Source organism: Juglans microcarpa x Juglans regia, chromosome 1D, assembly GCF_004785595.1.
Source record: "Juglans microcarpa x Juglans regia isolate MS1-56 chromosome 1D, Jm3101_v1.0, whole genome shotgun sequence".
Classification (NCBI taxonomy): domain Eukaryota; kingdom Viridiplantae; phylum Streptophyta; class Magnoliopsida; order Fagales; family Juglandaceae; genus Juglans; species Juglans microcarpa x Juglans regia.
Genome location: NC_054594.1, coordinates 18,810,979 through 18,830,906, shown reverse-complemented (window position 1 = coordinate 18,830,906; position 19,928 = coordinate 18,810,979). Strand labels below are relative to the sequence as shown.

Below are 19,928 nucleotides of genomic sequence, written 5' to 3'. Positions count from 1 at the left end.
AACTAGCAAAAATAACTGAAGATCCTAAAACAAAAAGTGAAGTTAATTGTTTTGTATCATATGAAATTGAGAACTTTGAATTTATATTAGGCATGACCATATGATATGATATATTATTTGCGGTCAATACTGTAAGTAAAAGTCTGCAATCCAAAGATATGCATAATAATGTTGCCATTGATCAGTTAAAAGGTCTTATTTCTTTTTTTCAAGATTATAGAGAAAATGGATTTAAATCTGCTATGATTTCATCGAAAGAGATTGCAATTAGTATGGAAATAGAACCTGTATTTTGAGCAAAACGAATAATTCATAGAAAAAACAGTTTGATGAAAATGTCAATGAAGAGACAACACAATCTGCTGAAGAATCTTGTGGAATTAATTATTTCTTATTTATAGTAGATCAAACAATTTCTTCAATTCAAAACAAGTTTGAACAATTTCAAATATGAAAATATTTTTGGTTTTCTATTTAATATCAAGAAATTGAAATCACTTGACAATGGTAGTTTGTAAAAAAATTGTCTTAGTCTTGAAAGCTTTTTGAAATATGATATTGATGGTTTAGATTTATTTTCTGAACTAAAAGTTTTAAAAGAAATTTTACCAGTAGTAAAAAGCACTCCTATAGATATATTAAATTATATAAAAAGACTTGATTCTTTTCCAAATGGATGTATTGCTTACAGAATTTTATTGACAATACCTATTACTGTTGTTTCTGTAGAAATAAGTTTTTCAAAATTAAAATTGATAAAATCTTATCTAAGATCAACAACATTGCAGGAAAGATTAAATGGACTAGCTATATTATCAATTGAGAATGAGATATTAAAAGAATTTGAATATAAAAATTTAATTAGTAATTTTGCATCTCAAAAAGCAAGAAGAATAATTTTTAAATAAAAATATATTTAGATATAACTTAGTTAATTTAATATAAGAAAAATGCCTCATTTTAACTTATCGCCTTAGGCCTCAAAAACTATTGAGCCAACCCTGGGGTAGATCTAGCTGGTATGCAACAGCACCAATCTTCTGTAAAATCTTAAAAGGCTCGAAATATCATGGAGACAGCTTGAGGTTGCGTCGGTGAGCCACTGAAATCTGCCAATATGATTGGAGTCGGAGGTACACCCAATCCCCAATCTCAAACACTTGTTCATTCATTCTCAAATCTATATATTTATTCATTTGTTCTTGTGCTCTTTGCAGGTCGTGGCGTAAGATTTGTAGTTTTTCGTCGTGAAATCTGAGGCTATTTTTCATAGACTCCAAGCAGGATGTTCCCTATACATAACTAAGTAGCCAAGGATGTGAGGTACCCATATAAAGCTTTAAATGGGATAAGCTTTGTAGATAGGTGTTGGTTGGAGTTGTACTACCACTTTGCTAGTTTTATCCATGAAGATCAATCCCTAGGTCGATCCCCTGTGAAACACCTTAGGTAATTTTTCAAAGACTTATTAACTACCTTTGTCTATTCATTAGTTTGGGAGTGGTAGGCAGTACTCAAACTCATTTGTATTCCTTGGGGGGTAAAAATTTCTTACCAAAATTGACTAGTAAATGTATTGTCACAATCATATATGATGGAGCTGGGTAACCCATGGTGTTTGATCATATTCTGGAGGAAGAGTTTAGGTACTGTCTTGGCTGTGTAGGGGTGTTTTAGGGGATTGAAGTGGCTGTACTTTGTGATCCTGTCTACCACCACCCATAGACTTTTCAAACCATTTGAATTAGGTAGCCCTTCTATGAAGTGCATGGTGATATGTGTCAAAGGTTGGAAGGGAATAAGAAGCCATTGCAGCAACCACTTGGGAGGGTATTGTCCACTTTAACCCTTTGGCATAAATCACAATTTATGATAAACTGTTTAACATTTTTCTTGAGCCCAGGCCAAAACAAATCCCTCATTATTTTGCATATGGTTTTGGCATAGCCTATGTGTCCACCCCAAGGACTAATGTGCATTAACTCTAACACTTTAGTTCTAAGTTCTACCTGATTAGGTATATAAAGCATGTTTTTGTACAAGAATAGACCTCCACTCATAGAGTATTCTAGTGGTAGTTGGTTTTCTTGACATTGGTTTATGAGATTCAAAAACTACTCTTCACTAGCATAGGCTGCTTCCAAGTCCTCCACCCAACTCAGGGGAGGGAAAGTAATTAGGGAAACATAGCATTCTTCTTCAGTTTCCCTCTAGGATGCTCCTATATATAGTTGTTCCGGATGCATCACATTCAATAGTGAAAGAAGAGGAGAAGTTAGGGAGGGCAAGGACAGGGATTGCATGAGAGCTTCCTTCAACTTGTGGAATGCAGCCTTGGATTCCTCAGTCCAATTGGAGTTGTTTTTTTATTATTTATGTGAGGGGTGAAGCAATACCTCATACCCTATAATCAAGCTCATGTAAAAGTGTATTAACCAAAAAAATCCCTCAAAGCCTTAAGGGGATTAGGGAGAGGCCCTTTCCTCATGGCTCATAACTTGTCGAGGTCTGCCCTTACTCATTGGACTGAAATGAGGTGGCTTAGGTAGGCAATCTCATAGCACCCGAACCTACACTTAGATTGCTTTGCATAGAGCTTATGTTGCCTTAGAGTTTTCAACGTGATCTATAGATGCCATACATGTTCCTATTCACACTTGTTGTACACCAAGATATTATCAAAGAAAATAAGGATAAATTCCCTGAGATAGGAGCAAAATAACTCATTCATGAGACTCTAGAAGGTGGAGGGAGCACTAGTTAGCCCAAAGGGTATCACTGAAAACTCGTAGCATCCTTCATGAGCTCTAAATGCAATCTTTAGAACATCATCTGGCTTTTCCCAAATCTGGTAGTATCCAGACTTTAAATCCAATTTGGAAAATATCATTGCCCAATGTAGCTCGTCCATGAGTTCTTCTACTACAGGTATAGGGAGTTTATTCTTGATTGTGACACTGTTGAGTCCCCTATAATCCAAGCATAGTTTCCAAGTGCCATCTGCCTTTCTTACCAAGAGAATCGGAAAGGAATATGGACTTTGAGATGGCTTTTGTTCCTAAAATTAGGTTAATGGTATGGTCTTGGGTTCGGGAAGGGGGCAGACCCTTTGGATCAGAAAAAATATCAGTGTAGTGTTCCAAAAGGGACTGTACAACTGTTGTCAGTCTATTTTCCAGCATCTATCCACTATTTTCTTCTTCCTAAATCACTTGCAGGACTACTCCCTTCTTTTCAAATTTGTTACATTTGTTGAGTGACCCTTCATCAATCATTTGGGTTGCAGCTAACCCTTTTAACTACACTAACTTTCTTTTTTAGTTGAATTTCATGGTCAACTCCCCAAAATTCTATAAAATAGGTCTAGGCTCCCTCAGCCAATGAATGAATACCCATAAAATTATCACAACCAACTAGTACTAATATATGAACACTTGCAATAAAATAGTGTTATGTGTCTTAACTCTTATCCCTTCACTTTTACCATCACTAAGCAGTAATTACCTACTGGCCACTCTCACCCAAACCTTCTTAGTGAGGTCTAGGGGAAGACTATCCCTTTTTACCACTATTGCATCTGGGAAATTTTGAGTAAACCTAATGTTAGTCAGTATTGTTATCCATGTAGGCCTTATTTTCCCCATAACCCTCATTGTCTTTGTGTTGTGGGAACTTGTTAGAGCGTGCAGGGTTATTTCTGGGTTGTCCTAGTCAGCACTTAAATCCACTAGTTCTCCCTCCCCTTCCCTCTTGATTACAACCACTTCTTGCACAGGCTTAGCATCCCTTTCAACTAAAACTTCTTCTAGCAGTAAGAGTTTAGGATTTTGGCATCTATGATTAGGGTTCCACTTAACATCACGATAATAACATAACAATTTTTCTCTCATATCCCTTGTCTGGTTTTGGCTAATTCTCTGGACAAGCAAGGTTTTTTTGGAGGATTTGAGTTTTTTAATATTCCAGGATAAAGTGAGTAAGGTGTTGTTGGTTTGTGGTATTTTTTGCACAAGTTAACATCTTCTTCTTGGCTTTTAGCTAAATTATAGGTTGTTGTGAGGTTTGGGGGATTAAACATTCTTACTTGTAATCTTATTTCATCCCTTAATCCACTGAGAAAACAACTTAGCTTGTGTAAGTGTCTAAGAGCCCCCTTAGCTTGTTAAACAAAGTTTCAAACCGAGCTTTATATTCCTCTACAATTCCATTTTGTCTCAACCTAATCAAGGATTCCATTGGATCAACATATGCAGTTGGTATGAATCTAACTAGTAGTGCCTTAACAAAAGTGTCCTAATCTGTCACCTACCCCGATTCCTCTAGATCTTGGAATCAAATAAGGATTTTTCCCTCCATGTGAAAATAAGTTAGACTAATCTTGTGATGCGGCAGAGTGCGGTGAAAAGCAAAAAAATGTACTTTGTACAACCAACCAGTAGGGTCCTCTCCATGGAAAACTGGGAACTCAAGGCAAATTATTCTTGCTTGGACCTCCCTCCCATGAGAGTGGTTCACATCATCTCAGATATGGACATCAGAAGGGGATTCTCTCGGGCTATGACTCAGATTTTTTTCCTGCAATTTCAGGGTTAAAGCAGCAAGTTGTTATACCATAGAGTCAATTTGCCTTTTCAAGGCCTGCATTTCTGTTTCCAGATTTTGGTATTGAAAATTAGTCGACTTCTTAAGGGCATTAAGCCCATCTTGAAGCTGGTTCAACCAGGTTCCCTCTGCCATTGTCGTAGACTTGTTGTACAGAGGCCGATATCTCTTCATACCAAAAATGTAACAAACCCAAAAAGGTTAAAGATGTAAAAGCTCACTTCAAAAGAGAGAGGGCCTCCATGCAGAGAAACTGAGATTAGAAACTAGAATATTCTTTACTAGAAGATTCTTTACCTTTTGCATAAATGTACCCGAGCACCATCTTAGTACATATATCTAACAAACTCTAACAGCATTTCCCATATAGTGGGCTTGGACTAATTCACTAGCAACAAAATAAACAAACTATAACAACATCCAACGTTCTGGGCCTAACCCATTACCAAATAATAACTAAAGGTTCTTAGTAAATTAACAAGTCTTGCTAATTGATAAAAAAAGATAAAAACTGACCCATGGGCGTCACGACTTCGGTCTGTCTGCATCCTCACTATCTTCCTTCATACTTCAAGTGCACTTCACTTCCAGAGACATTGAACACCCATTTCCAAATTTCATATGTCAGTGATAAACTTCCATATATGCACATAGCCGTTTAAGACTTTAAGTTTAAGTTGAACGTCCCAAATCTCTTCAATTGCCCTATATTTTTTGTCCCTTCACAACGTTAATTATCATGAAATGCATGCAGCGCAAGAACTCCGACTCCACTAGTAGGAAGGCAGAAGCTGTACGAAATCCTCTATTTTTTATATGATTAATTGTTCTGCTTATTGACAGCAGTACCAAATGGTGGGACATAGCTAAAGTTAGAACTCTCTTCAATCCAAAACTAGCTGAGGATATTTTGAAGTTGAATCCTATCCCCTCAAATGGTTCTGATAAATGGATTTGGGAGCATGAAAGGAGTGGCATTTTCAGTGTGAGGAGTGTCTACAGGTTTTTCAAGACTTGTATGAACCCTGCTATGGGGGAATGTCCACTGGGACCTTCCAGAAAACATTTTGGACTTCCATTTGAAAGTTGAAGGTTCCTCATAAGGTTAAAATATTTGCTTGGAGAGCATGTAAGGAGGGACTGCCTGCCATGGCCAATCTGATCAACAGGAAGATTCATGTGGATGGACAGTGTTGTTTTTGTAAAACTTAGTTGGAAGATCTAGCCCATGCTTTGTTCTCTTGTCCTTTCATCTATGATTACTAGGTTAAAAGGTTTCCAACCTTCCATCAGATTGATCTCCATAGGCCTTACATGTTTGTTGCAATGGATATTCAATCAAAAGGCTCCCCTGAAGACTTACTTTGTCTTAATGGCATGAGGCTTCTGGTTTAGGCGAAATAAGATGGTGAATTGGACATGTTTCTATATCTCCACATCAGGTGATGAGTTTTGAACTCTCTAAGAAGATAAAATTTGTCCCTAAGGTGCAGTTGAAAGGTAGTCTCCAAAGAGTGGATTACAAATGGTCCCCTCCACCTACTGGTTTCTTCAAGCTTAATATAGATGGTGTTTTGTTCTTTGATTAGAAGAAAGCAGGTGTAGGGGCTGTTTTAAGGGACTCTAGTGGTGAAGTGCTTATGGTTGTTAGTAAGATGGAAGGTGAGGTACTTGGTCCCGAAAGCATTGAGGTTTCGGCAATGTTAAGAGGCTTACAGTTGTGTGTGAATATGGAGTTTGATCATCTTATCCTTGAAAGTGATTGTTTATTGATGATAGAAAAGGTGAATAAAGTTACTAAGTCTTTTGCAGTAGATAGATCGCTGGTGCTTGAGGTTCAAAAACTGATTAAGAGATTCAAAGAGTGCAAACTGCAATATGCAAACAGAATAGCAAATGTGGCAGCACATAAGCTAGCAAGACATGCATGGAGTGTAACTGATATGCAAGTCTGGTGGCATAGTGTTCCCTCTTTTGTTGAAAATGTTATTTGGATTGATAAACAGTTTTTGTAATTCTGTTTTATTGATGAAATGAAGTTAATTTTCCTACAAAAAAAAAAAAAAAAAAAAAAAAAAGGGAGTGGGCCTTCTGGAAGTCAGATTTGTAGTTCAAAAACGACTCCAACTTCATTATTCATAGTCGAAGTTTGCCGTTATTTTCCTATCCCCTTATTAAGTTATTATGTCAAGGAATGTATTCTATGTTCGTAAGGAACTTTTTCTCCCTAGCTATTTACGCACATGACTCTCAGTCTCAGAAAGAGAGAGAGAGAGAGAGAGAGAGAGAGAGAGAGAGAGATATATATATACACAAACACACACATGCGCGCACAATGGCGTATCTAGAAACTTATTTTTTTGGAGGGGCGAATTGTTTTTAATATGTTAAAAATATTTGTATATATTTTCATGACGTAGCAATTGTAATATATATAATGCAGAAAAATTATCTATAAATCTATCAATTAGAGATTCATGATTTATTAAATATAGATAAAATTTTATGTATAAAAAGGATAAAGTATTAAAAAATTAAGAATAAGTTTGAAGAAGATCCAAAGAAGAACAGAAAAAGCTTATAAAATCTCTTTGAATAGTTATTTTGTCTTACAATTTCAAAGATTTGTAGAGACAAGATTTGAAGTTTTTAAGAAAGATCTAGATTTTTATAAGATTTGTGGTTGTATTGTGAATTCTAATCAAACCAAATTCTATATAATATTATTAGTTTTTCTAAGAATAACAAGATTTTTAGTTGAGGATTTTTTTTTTAATTCTTAAAGTGGAAAATAATTTTTTATGAATTTTTAAAAGATATAAAACAAAATAACATTTTTCATGTTCTATTTCGTTTAGAGAAAATTTATTCTATGTTCGTAATGTGGATCAGGACATACGTACCTTCTACATTGCTTATATTACATGATATTATTTGATTTACAAGAAAAACTTAAAAGTCTAAATCTTTCAAACTAAATCTTTCTATGCAAGAAGTGCGAAATGTGTGTCATCCACATTGGCTTGCAAATAGGAATCTTGTGCAAGTTTAACTATGTATATATTTTCATGTTAAAGGAATTTAGTTTGTGATGTTGAATTAATTAATGGGTTCTTTAATGTCTGTGTTGAGCGTCATGATTGGCATATTTGACTATACATGTAAGTTATGCTACATATATACAAGTTGGTGCATTAATATACCATTTATTATAAAACCTATATACTATAGTTATAAAAAGTTAAAATGCTAATACTTGTTATGCTAGTTGAGGTGACATGCTTTAATATAATTAGTAGTACTATGTTTGGTGTCCAATACATAAACATACTTGTCAATGAAAATGGGATTTGAAGTGTCTTGGGTTGAGCTTATCATGCAGTGTGTGAGCATTGTGAAATATTCAATTTTGATTAATGGTGTACCACAACAGGGTTTCTCACCTCGAGAGAACTAAGATAAGGGGATCCTCTTTCCCTTATCTTTCTATTCTTTGCTCAGAAGTGCTAAGTCACATGCTGGACACAGCTGAGAAAAAAGGCCACATTTCTGGTTTCCCTTTTGCTAGAGGAACTTTACTGGTTAACCTTTTTTTTTTATTTTGGTAGATAATAGCTTACTTTTTTGTAAGGCAAATGCATTGGAATAGAGCAGATTATATAGGCTATTGAACTCTTATGAAGTAGCCTCTGGACAAAGACTTAACTTGGAAAATACCTCTTATCTATTTCAGTAGGAATAGAAGATTAGCAGCAAAAGAGTCCATTCTTTCTCCTGCAGGGTTGAGAGAAGCTAGGTCTTTTGAGAAATACTTGGGGCTTCCTTCTTATGTGGGGAAACATAAGTTAGTTGTTTTCAGACCTATCTTGGATAGTATAAGGAACAAACTGAACAATTGGAAAGTTAGATTTTTATCTTAGGCTGGCAAACAGGTGCTCCTCAATTCAGTTATCCAGGCCATTCCAACCTACTGTGTGGGCATTTTTAAGTTGCATAAGGCCATTCTGAATGCTATTAATAGGCTAATGCAGAAATTCTGGTGGGGACAAAAGAATGATAGATCAAAAACTCACTGGCTTCTATCGAAACAGTTAGGCAAGGCAAAATTGGAAGAGGGCCTTGGCTATCGAGACTCTGAAAATTTTAATATAGCCTGACTAGCAAAACAAGGGTGAAGAATCATCCAATAGCCTCATTCATTAGCTGCAAGAGTTCTAAAGGCTAAGTATTTCTCTAGATCAGATTTCCTAAATGGCAAGATAGGTAGTAATGCATCTTATCTGTGGAGAGTTTTATGGCAGCTCAACAGATTCTTAAAAAAGGTCTTTTTTGGAGTATAGGAAATGGAGAGTCGGTGAAGATTTGGCAAGATAAATGGATTCCTCGACCTACTTCCTTCAAAGTTCAGTCCCCAAAGAAAATTTTGCAAGAAAGCTCACTGTGAGTTGATTAATTGATAAAAATAGCAGTGAATGGAAAGTCTTTGTGCTAAAAGAAGTCTTTGAAGTGGAAGAAGCAGTATTGATCAGTAGAATTCCCATTAGTCTCTGCAATGCTAATCTGGAGATGAAAAATTATCGGTTAAAAGTGCATATATATCACCTACTTGGAGATCTGGAAGCTAGTTCTAAGGGCCAACCATCAAAAGGAGATCACCTAGCCTAGGGATTTGGCCTAAGATCCGAAAGATGGAAATCCCTAATGCTGTTAAGATGTTGATCTGGAGGGCTTGTCATGATTCTTTGCCTACTAATCAGAACCTTTTCAAGAGGGAGATTGTTGAATCACCACTTTGTACAGTGTGTAAAACAGATCCAGAAACAGTCTCTCATGCTTTGTGGTCATGTATTTCAGTTCAAGATGTTTGGGGATCTTGTTCAAAGAGGCTGCGAAAGGTAGTGGTTATGGAGAAATCTTTCAAAGAGATTCTATCTTACATATTCTCAGTAAATGAAGATGAAGTTGCAGATTTTGCTGCAATTGTTTATCAGTTTTGGAGGAGAAGAAACAGTCTGGTCTTTGAGGAGAAATTCTTGGCCCCAGAAATAGTAGTGCAGCTGGCTCATCAAGCTGTCCTTAATTACAAGGAAGCTGTTTAGATACTTGCTGTTGTGAATGATATTGCTAGTCCAACTGAGTTTCAATGGAGAGCAGCACATTTTAATGTTTACAAAGCCAACTGGGATGCAGCTATTGATAGAATACATTGCAAAGTGGGAGTTGGGGTTATAGTCCGAGATTGGGAAGGTCAAGTGGTGGCCACACTAAGATCACAGAGCAACTTGTTTCCTGATGCTTATATGGGTGAATCTTTTGCTGCACTTAAAGCAGTGATCCTTTGTTAGCAGCTTGACTTGAATCAAGTTATTTTTTAGGGAGATGCACAGCTGGTGGTGAATGATATTAAAAGCTCTTCAGACAAGTGGAGTTCAGCTGGGATGATCATTAGAGATGTTAAAACAATATTGAACAAGATGCAGAAGTGGTCTGTTAATTACATTCCTAGAAAATTCAACAACATGGCTCATGTCCTTGCACAGAATGCACTTAAACTCTCTAAGGAGAGCATTGTTCTGGAGGGAATTCCTCCATGTATTCATTCTTTGATGAGCTAAGTTGAATAAAAGTTTTATTCATTTAAAAAAAAAAAAAATTGGTGTAGTTTGTGTGTGTGTGTGTGTGTGTGTGTGTCATGTATTAAGTCTTAGATGCGGAATGTTGATCAAAGCATGCGCATGCTTTCCTTTTCTAGTTACAGGCAAGGCAAAAGCTAGCTATAAATTTACTCATGTTCCATCTTATCATCATGTAAAGCCCTCAATTAGTTCAAATTAATTAAATAACCTAATAATTTTGAAACTTTTGATAGCTTCTGGCAGTTTTAACTATGATCATTATAGTTTGTTAATAAACCGCTAATAATTCATTAAAATAAGTCAAAAGCAAAGGATATTCTGAAAATTTTTAAAAATATTTTTTTAAAACAAAAAGCTAATACATAGTTCTAATAAAATGAACTTTTGTTGAAGAATAAAATTTATTTATTGTAAGTGTCCCTGCCCAGTTCATTTATGTATATATATTAACTGATTACACACAGGCCATACAACCTAGACATAATTATTAGAAGCATCGATCTGATCCTCACATACATGAATTAAGCTTAACTGTTTGGTAAAGTACTACCACTACTGCGTTTTCTCCAAGGCCTACGACGTCGATGAGTTGGAAGATAAACACCATTTCTGTGTACCCAACAAGGGTTCTCAAGCTGGTGACTACTTGTAGTGGATGATCCACATCCACCTGCATGATGATAGCTAGGGTTTGGTTCGTCACCCTCGTCATTCATATCATGATTGTCGCCCGCTGTCGACTTGGTTTCAGTGCGCCTTTCGGCTCGGCCATCCACTTTGTTTGCAGCAGCAGTTTTATGATCTTTTGTATCAGTACTAGCACCAATTACGTTACCCTTTCGATCGGTTAGAAGCCGAGGGTTGGAGCCACCCACCTTTGATCTACGCTTCTCCTCCAGTATTGATCCTACTACAACCGGGACCCTTTCTGCATTGGTTCTGATCTTCAGAGTTGCTAAGCCGATCAGGAGGAACGCAACAATACTCATGAAAACAAGCTGTAAGGTCTTCATGATCATCAATATGTCTACGAAATCCTGGATTTAATTAAGTAGGCGTGTATTAAGACTAGACGTAGTACTATTGTTTAGTAAAACTCAATGATCATGAACTTTAATAACTAGCACGTAATTATAACTACTAGGACTACATGATTAATTACATACCTGCAGCTAGCCTTCTGATGATCTGCGCTAGAAGATGTTAATGGAGGAATGAGGCCGGGAATGGATGCAGGCAGAGGAGCTGGCCAATATATAGGTGAGCCATTTCCTTCGCATCTGATTATGATCGATGATGGTCATGTAATTTCGAGATAGAAAAGTATCAAAGCACTAAAAAAGAAAGGGTACTGCAGTGGGGGTGTCACTTAAACTGTGTGGCAGTACCACTAATTAATTTGGGAAACGCTGTGGCTATGCCAGCATTCATACAAGTACTTCATTAATGTTAATGTTCAATGGTTTAATAATTACTCATGGATAATATATAAATATATATATATATATGCTATAAGCTTATATTGTGTAACTATATATAAGTAAGTTGGATGATGTGATTAATTTCTCGCATGCAATAATTACCAGCACTTGGTGATGATGATGATCAGTATATAGTACTACTACTGGATGATCAACATCATGATCATGGACAAATATCCTAAGATATTCAAATATTTAGGGTTAAAGTTAATTGATCTTGTATATATATTAATATGGGCCATGGCTATTAACAGCCTCGCTTAATCATGTCAGTAAGGGGTCCCCCCCCCTCCCCCGGTTTTAACGGGTCTGAGAAGGGCGACTAAGGGAACAAGAAACGAAGGCCCATACCAGAATAAGTAGATTCTTCGACCCAGCCCATAGGTAGACTCTCCTGGATGCAACTTCCATGAGGGAGTGTACAGCAGGAGGAGGAGACTCGCCAACCTGGAGACCCCTCGAACAATGTCTAGCCCTTAAGTGTCTGTCCGTGTAATGGGCGAAATCTAAGGGGGACCCTCGATCCTCTGACATGGAAGACATCGACTGGTCTTCCACGGACCACCAAGGATGCTAGCAGGGTGAGGCAAATCGGAAAATCACGCCGCATTAATGGCACCACTACCTGAACAATACGCCACATTAGTGACGCCATCGTAAAGCCTCGACGCATTAAATGACTCTGACAAAAGAAACAATACGAAGGACATAGACTTCATGGGGGCAAACACAATCTGTTCCCCCCAGACTCATGGTATAAATAGCAAGTCCCAAGTATGAGAAACGCTCTCTGATCCCTAGACTCTCTTACTTATTTACAAACTTCCAAGAGACTTTACTAACTTTGGTATTAAAGACTCCCAGGCCCCAAGGCTACCCTCTCCCAGTTGTCTTCTTCTCTATTTTCGCATGCCCAAGTTTTGAAGACTTGAATTGTTGGAACTTGGTCCAAAGGCATATGAAACACTTCGAGGGCTAAGGCCCACAAGAAGCCTAAGAAGAGTTCTTAAGACAAAAGGAGGGAGGAAACTCCGACAAGGGGACCAAGACCTCAGTTCAACCAGCCTACATTCACCATCAGGCCAAACCTCCGCCGCTCGCGAAGATGATGACCAAGGTATTGCACGCCACTACTGCACATACCATAGGTCTACCTTGCATAATACCAAGGATTGCTTCTCCCAACAAGGGAAAATGGAGAAGGGAGCATGCCAAGCGGATGAGGTAACGTTATCTCCCTGCCTGGAAACTGGAGCAGGAAAGAAAGGGGAGGTTGAGGGAATGGAGCGTAGATCGATCCGATCGATGCAAGAGGGAAGGAAGCTCCCGGTGATGACCACCAGTGCGGGGGCCGCAACAAGATATGCCCCGTTTCCCACCATGGGGGGGACCTCCACTCGGGAAAATCCAAACCATAATGGGAGGATTTGCAGGTGGGGGCACTTCCTCCTCAAGTAAAAAAGCACACGCCAGGCCGACGCAGTACCACATGGTGTACTCAGCAAAGTACCATCCCGCCAAGCACCAAAGAGATGAGCTGACCCCGGTCATCTTCTTTGCGAAGGCTGACGAGGAGGGGGTCCTGTACCCCCATGACGATGTGCTGGTGGTGATTATGCTAGTCGCCAACTTTACCACCCGAAGAATCCTAATTAACAATAGGAGTTTTGTGGATATCCTATTCTGAGCGGCCTTCACCAGAATGAGAATAGATGTGGCCTGGCTATACCCAACCCCCATGCCGTTGAAAGGCTTCTCCAAGAATATGGTTCATCATGTGAGAACCATCACACTATTGGTCCTCGCTGCCAACACCCCCTGCACAGCCTCAATCATGATCGACTTCCTAGTAGTGAGAAGCCCATCGTCGTACAACGCCATCATCAGAAGGCCCACCCTTAACAACTTGCGGGCTGTCACGTCGACCTACCACCTCAAGATGAAGTTCTTGAATCCCCACAGAGTGGGACAAATTCAAGGCAAACAGACCCTAGCTAAAGAATGCTACGTCCAGAGCTAAAGCATAAGTTATCTCCCCTACGGGAAATCAAAGGGAAAGGTAGGCCAAAAGGTTGCCTTATGAGCGGAGTGCGGATCAGCCCTTGGCGGCCTGAAGACAAAGACTTACCTTCCTTGCAAGAGTCAATAGGCGGGAGCCGATCTAGTCTCAAACTGCCTGAACAACGTACCTCCCACGGGACGAAAGGGGAGAGTTAGGCTGAAGGCTGCTCTACCCCTCCCGCTATGGAGAGCAGGTCATGCCCCCTAGCAGCCCAAACAACTTACCCAGACCTCTACCGCAACAAAGAGTGGGATCAGCGCCAGCTTGACCCAACACTTACCTTCCCTATGATATCAACAAGCAAGAGCGGTTCAGTCTCAAACTGTCAGAACAGTGTACCTCCTGTGGGACAAAAGGGGAGAACTAGGCCGAAGGCCGTTTCTGTGGGGCGGTGAATAGGGGGTGACGGGAAAATTTTGCCGGCGGTTTCTGTGGGGTCTCAACGTGATGGAGTTCTCGGTGAGGGTGGTGGTTGTGTGTTACAGTGGGGAAGAACCTCCCCTATTTCGGCGTGGTGCAATAGGGCACACTCATCCAAGGTTTCGATGGCTGGTACGGTGGTGGTCAGAGAGAGGAGATTGCAACGCAGAGGCTTGAAGTTGTTGAACGTGCATGGGGAATTGCTTTGGGGTGGCTTACGGTGGTTGCATGTGCGACTCTTGTGAAGAGTGCAACGGGGCTGCTTCTGACAGCGGAGTCTTGATGTCCAGCACCATCTGTTACTGATGATGGTGCATGAGAGTGAAGGACGAGCATGCAGGGAGGCTGGCGGTGTTGTAGCAGTGCGTGAAGACCCAAGTAACGGTGACTGCATGTAGATTTGCAATGAAACAAGAGAGACTTTGAGAGAGAGAACCGAGAGCTTGAATGATATGGATACAAAGAGTTTGTTGGGAGAGAAAAAATAATTATAGAGGCGTGGGGAGGTGGTACTCAAGGTGGAGAGGGATTCGGAGGTGTGAAAAAAAAAACTAAATGGAAAGAGATAAGAGGAGTAACCATCTGGGTCCATAAAAGAAAAAAAAAAAAAACAAAATTGAAAGGGAGAAAGCTTACCCAAAAAGGTGTCGGTTTCTCTTGAAGGCTAGGCTTCCATCTGGTCTAGGCTTGGGTTTCATAGTGGAATCTGGGTGTTACAGTAGGAGGTGGAGTTTGTGTGCCATCAATGTAAGAAAAGAGGTCATGACCTCAAAGATAGGTTGAGATTTGAACTCACCATGACAAGTAATTATCTAGGTTAAGCTTTATGGTGACTACATGAGAGAAGGAGGAGATGGAGGTAGGAGGCACAGGGGACTTCCTAGGTTTTATGGCCATTGAAAAAGAAAAATATATGATGGATCAAGAGACTGCTAGTCAGCAGCTCTGATACCGTGTGAGAAATAAATAAGAGAAGGAAGAAGGCATTCTAAACTCCATTTGTATTTCTTCTATATCAGATTACATTGTATTGGTTTGCTTTTATAGACAAAAGCTGAGGCGTATATACACTCGAGAAGGGAATAAAATGTAGAGAATAAAAACTTGTTACACAATTTGTTGATAACAAAATGCACTAGCTCATGTCACTAACAGAATGTGATTTTCTTGAAACTTCTGTCGCTGTGGTGGAGCTTTCCAGGTCACCAAATGAGCCATTATGCTTGCGAGGTGGATTTGTGTAAGTTAGGTTGATACCCTGATAGTTAAGGTCTGAACAGGCCAGCTGGCTAGGATATATTAGTATGTAATTGAGGAACTAGTAAATTAGAAGTCACTACAAGGGAAGTCACTTTTCGCAGCGATTATTTTTGTTGGAAAAAGTCCTATAAATTGCTACTATTGACTTTTTCCAATGATTTACACATTGCTGCATGTTCGCCAGTATTATCTCCCCACTTCTGATCTACCCCAATGGAAGCCAAATATCATTGCTAAAAGGTTATCCTTTCTGGTATTTTTTTTTTTTTTTGCCACAAATTCCTAATAAAACGCTATAAATACCCATTCGGTTTGCTTATTAAATCGCCGAAAAACCTTTTGCGGCGAATTATAGTCATTGTAAAAAGTTAATAAATCGCCGCTAATGAGGAGATCTATTCGAAAGACATAATTAAATCGTTGGGAAAACTCTTTGAGGCAAATAATGCTCACCGCAAATACTTTAAAGATTGTCGGTAAAATGTATTTCCAATGATATATGATCATCGGAAATAAGTTTAATATACGAAAAAAATATTTCCAGTAAATTTTACTCACCGGAAAAGATATTTCACAAAATTAAGAAAAAAATTCCACAAAATTAATCTTGATGGACTATACCCAAGCTATACTTCATATTAGAGGCCCTTATATATAATATATGTATATTATAATAAGTCATATGATGAGAATATTCTTCTTCTACTCAATAAAATCACAAAAGACTTGAAAAATCCAAGAAATGCCAAAAAGAGCATGACAACCACAACAATGGTAAGAGCCAGTCTTCTACATAGCAGAACAACAATAGCAGAGACAGATAATGGAGAACGTTAGACCAAAAAGCACAAACCAAACACAAGTGTTCCTCAGTCATTCGTTAAAATAAATAAAAAATTATACAACTATGAGCAGCAACCCAAACTTGGTTATGAGCATTTAACAATTCTAAGCATGTAGCTGACATTTTCACATCACCTCTCTAATTTGAAGAAAATAAATAAAACTTACCTGAGCCGATGTTATGACATTAGAACCTATATGATCAGCTAAATGCCTACTTTCGTTCAAGCATAGCTGCCCCTTATTTGTGAAAAAAGGGACATGGACACTAGATAACCCAAAACATCAACCTTAAGGACTTAATATCAGGTTTAAGGATATTTCAAAAGCTCAACAATCCAAAACTTGCCCAGTTACCTCCCACAAAACATATCAGGTTTAAGGAAATTTTCTTAAGTTTATGCGTATGTAAATTTTATAGCATATATTTTGCCTACCCAAGCATAATAAGGTGGGAGGGAGTTTGATAAAATTTGTAGTACTTGAAAACTTTTTGTTTAGTACATTTGACATCGAACCAAAACATGCTACCAACCAATCTCAACTGTCAGAAGCAAGTGGATAAATAAGAACACATAAGTTTGATAAATAACTAGAAAAACAGAATAAGCAACCAACCAAAAAACTCACTAAGTAAGAAAAATGTGAGCCTATTGAAACAAGGTTCAATAAAATGATACTCTGCAATGTTTGTGATCCTGCATAAGCCTTCTAGCAAGTTAAGAAATAAAGTTAAAATTTGATTGTAGTTTATCATAACAACAATAAAACCTGAACATGGAAACTAGTTACATCTTAGGCACATGTAGTTTAACAGCAGTTCAATAAGATTGCATATTTGTTCAATGGATTTCAAGGTGGGGTTAGAGATTGGGCTAAGGCTTTGAAGACTCTGATGAGGGGGAGGAAAGAAATGCTTCGAAGGGAGGGGGAGGGTGGAAGTAAGTCTGTGACAGTGATTTCAAAGACTGGGTGCTGGGTGACGAGAGGGACAGCGATGGCGACGGTGATTTCAAAGATCACTCGGTGTTGGGCGACGAGAGACTAGAGAGGGCAACGTAGGCGGGATTTCTCAAGACGCAAGAAATGCGAAAGGGCATTTTTGGGGGGAAAGGGCATTTTGGTGCATTATGTTTTGGCACCTGAGTAATTTGCTTGTAAAAAACACCAATTCCATCAGGCCACTTATCGCCAGAACAAGTTTTTCACATTTTGCAGCTAATTTTTCCGTGAAAAATCACTACAAAAGGCCATTTCTCAACTAATTGATTATGTGTTTTTATATTGCGGTGAATTTGTTCGTCGCAAAAAGCTAAAAAATCGCTACAATAGACCAATTTCGAAACTTGATGTTAAAAGTCCGCAACGACATCAAAATCGCCGCAAAAGACCATTTTTCTTGTAATGAGTATTCCATCCCAAGAATACTAGGATATGTAAAAGATTTACGTTGATTTTATACATTAGCAATCTTTATGGTTGATATTTCTTCTATCCCAAGAATATTGCGAAAATAACATGCATTCCGATAAAACAAAACAACTAAACTTAGCAATATACAAAAGAGTACTCTAGCTATGTGTCTGTTTCCAACTCAGTCTGAGGTCGGTCACTTTTATAAAAAATAAAAAAGACGTGTGATCATGTAAGTCTACTGAGTAATTTTTCTTATTTAATTTTAGTACGTACATACGCACATGCCATTTTGATAGTGCATGTTATGATCCATTGTCATGTATCCACACGCGTTTAATTCCAAGTCTGCAAACCTAGCGTAGTGAATGCTCTCCTTTTCTCTCTACTCGACGTTCATCATTATGAGGACTCCCAAACCTCCTCCAGTAATTAAAAATAAAAAAAATAAAAAATAAAAAAAACCCCCTATTCTTACCATCTCTTTCTACGATGAATTAACGTTCCTTTACTATTCCGCAAAGCCTAGCTAGCTAGATCATGTTCATCCTATCTGGACACATCTGCCAAATAAGTCAGGAAGTTAGGCTAGCTGATTTCTTTCCAATGAAGACTAGTACTACAGTTTTGGTTTCCTGTGATGTATAATCTTCACTCCACACGGTTGCAAATGATGCGGTACATGAAGCATGCATGCTAGCCATATGCATGCATGATTCCTTCATTTCAAAGAAGCTATAATATTTCACAACATATATATATATATACACATATATATAGTTTGCACTTTGCACGCAAGCTAGAAGTCTGTACGTTGCGCAAAATTACATAAAAGGAAACTGAAAGTACTTCATCTTGGACATGCATGCTTGTGCTTTGGCTGTATGCCTGCTACGTCTAACACGTCGGTTCCGCTTATATAATTAATTTATTGCATTAAGCCACCCCATATTTGTTTTATTTATGCACAAATATTTAGCTCCCTTCTCCTGGTTCGATAATTAGCTTCTGGGGGTTTGCGATCATCTGAATAATAACGGTGAGTATCAGTACTACTGGATGAAGGAGAATTAGTTCCATTGATGTTTCCGCGATAGCTTGGGTTCGCCTCGTGATCATCTGTATCGGCCGTATCACTGTTGGAGACCGCTGTAGTCTCCGCGCTTGCGGCAACGACGTCGCTGTTGACACTGTCATGACTAGCACCAGCGTTAAGCTTTCGACCAGGGGTGGATTCAGTCCTTGAGAGCCGATGGTAATTGGCGGCCTGCACTGTCAGTACATGAGTTTCTGCATTGGTCTGCAGAGTTGCTAAGATCAGGAGGAATGCAACAAAGAGTAGAAGTAAGGTCTTCATGGTCATGAATCAATCTATCTTCCAAAACATACGAAAACATGCAGGAGGTTAGCAATGAGACCGATGATTGCTAAAAAAAAAAAAAAAAAAACAAAACAAAGTAAACGATGAACTTCAATAGTAGCACTGAAACTGGGGTTACAATACTACATATATACCTGCAGGCTACAGCCTCTTAGATCTGCTAGAAGATGGTTTACGAATCAATGAAGAAATAGATGACAAAACTTACAATTTATAGGCTTTTCTTTGCATTTGATCAAGGAGAGAGCATGTTGGGTGATATATCAAAGCACTAAAAAAGCAAGGGTGCAGTGCATGGCGGGGTGGGGGGTGGGGGGTTGGGTGTGTTTCACAATGGTGGCACCATTGGGAGTCCCTGTAGCCACCAAAGAAATAGATAGACTAAAATTCATAATTATATTGGATTTTATTGTTAATATTCAACGGTTTAATAATTAGTGGTGCATCATACTACTTTCGTTGTTGGGTTCAAAATCAAGTGAGATTGTCGACCGATGAAGTATAAGTACTACTGATCAATAGTTTCCCGCAAGCAATAATTACAAGCGCATTTCTTTTCACTTGATTAAATATATATATTTAAAAATATATATTAATTATATTTATATATATTCTCACTGTTGTTAATGTTTATAAACTTAATAGTTACAGTATTGCAACAATGGATAAGGCTTCCACATGACTTATAAGATATAAAAAAAGAAAATTCCGAACGATCACAACTAGATTAATTATTATATATATATATATATATATATAGTACTCTAAAAAGGCTAATTTATAAGGTTATAATCGAAGCTAATTTAAATTATTATAAATTGGCTCTATTC

At 38.2% G+C, this 19,928-nt stretch overlaps 2 protein-coding genes across 3 annotated transcripts; one reads left to right on the top strand and one right to left on the bottom strand.

The window, feature by feature from the left end:
- Positions 1 to 9,290: 9,290 nt before the first annotated feature.
- LOC121237469 lies at positions 9,291 to 9,701 on the top strand. The gene has a single exon (XM_041134243.1). The coding sequence runs from the start codon at positions 9,291 to 9,293 to the stop codon at positions 9,699 to 9,701; it is 411 nt and encodes a 136-aa protein (XP_040990177.1).
- Positions 9,702 to 18,518: 8,817 nt separating this feature from the next.
- LOC121238432 lies at positions 18,519 to 19,350 on the bottom strand. Of its 2 annotated transcripts, none has more exons than XM_041135287.1 (2): positions 19,233 to 19,350; positions 18,519 to 19,092 (listed from the first exon to the last, which is right to left on the bottom strand). In XM_041135287.1, exon 2 carries the CDS (start codon positions 19,078 to 19,080, stop codon positions 18,679 to 18,681), a length of 402 nt encoding a protein of 133 aa, XP_040991221.1. In that variant the 5' UTR covers positions 19,081 to 19,092; positions 19,233 to 19,350; the 3' UTR covers positions 18,519 to 18,678. The 2 variants fall into 2 exon arrangements, with proteins under 2 accessions (XP_040991221.1, XP_040991215.1); XM_041135281.1 differs by having other exon boundaries at positions 18,519 to 19,088.
- Between the last annotated feature and the right edge of the window lie 578 nt (positions 19,351 to 19,928).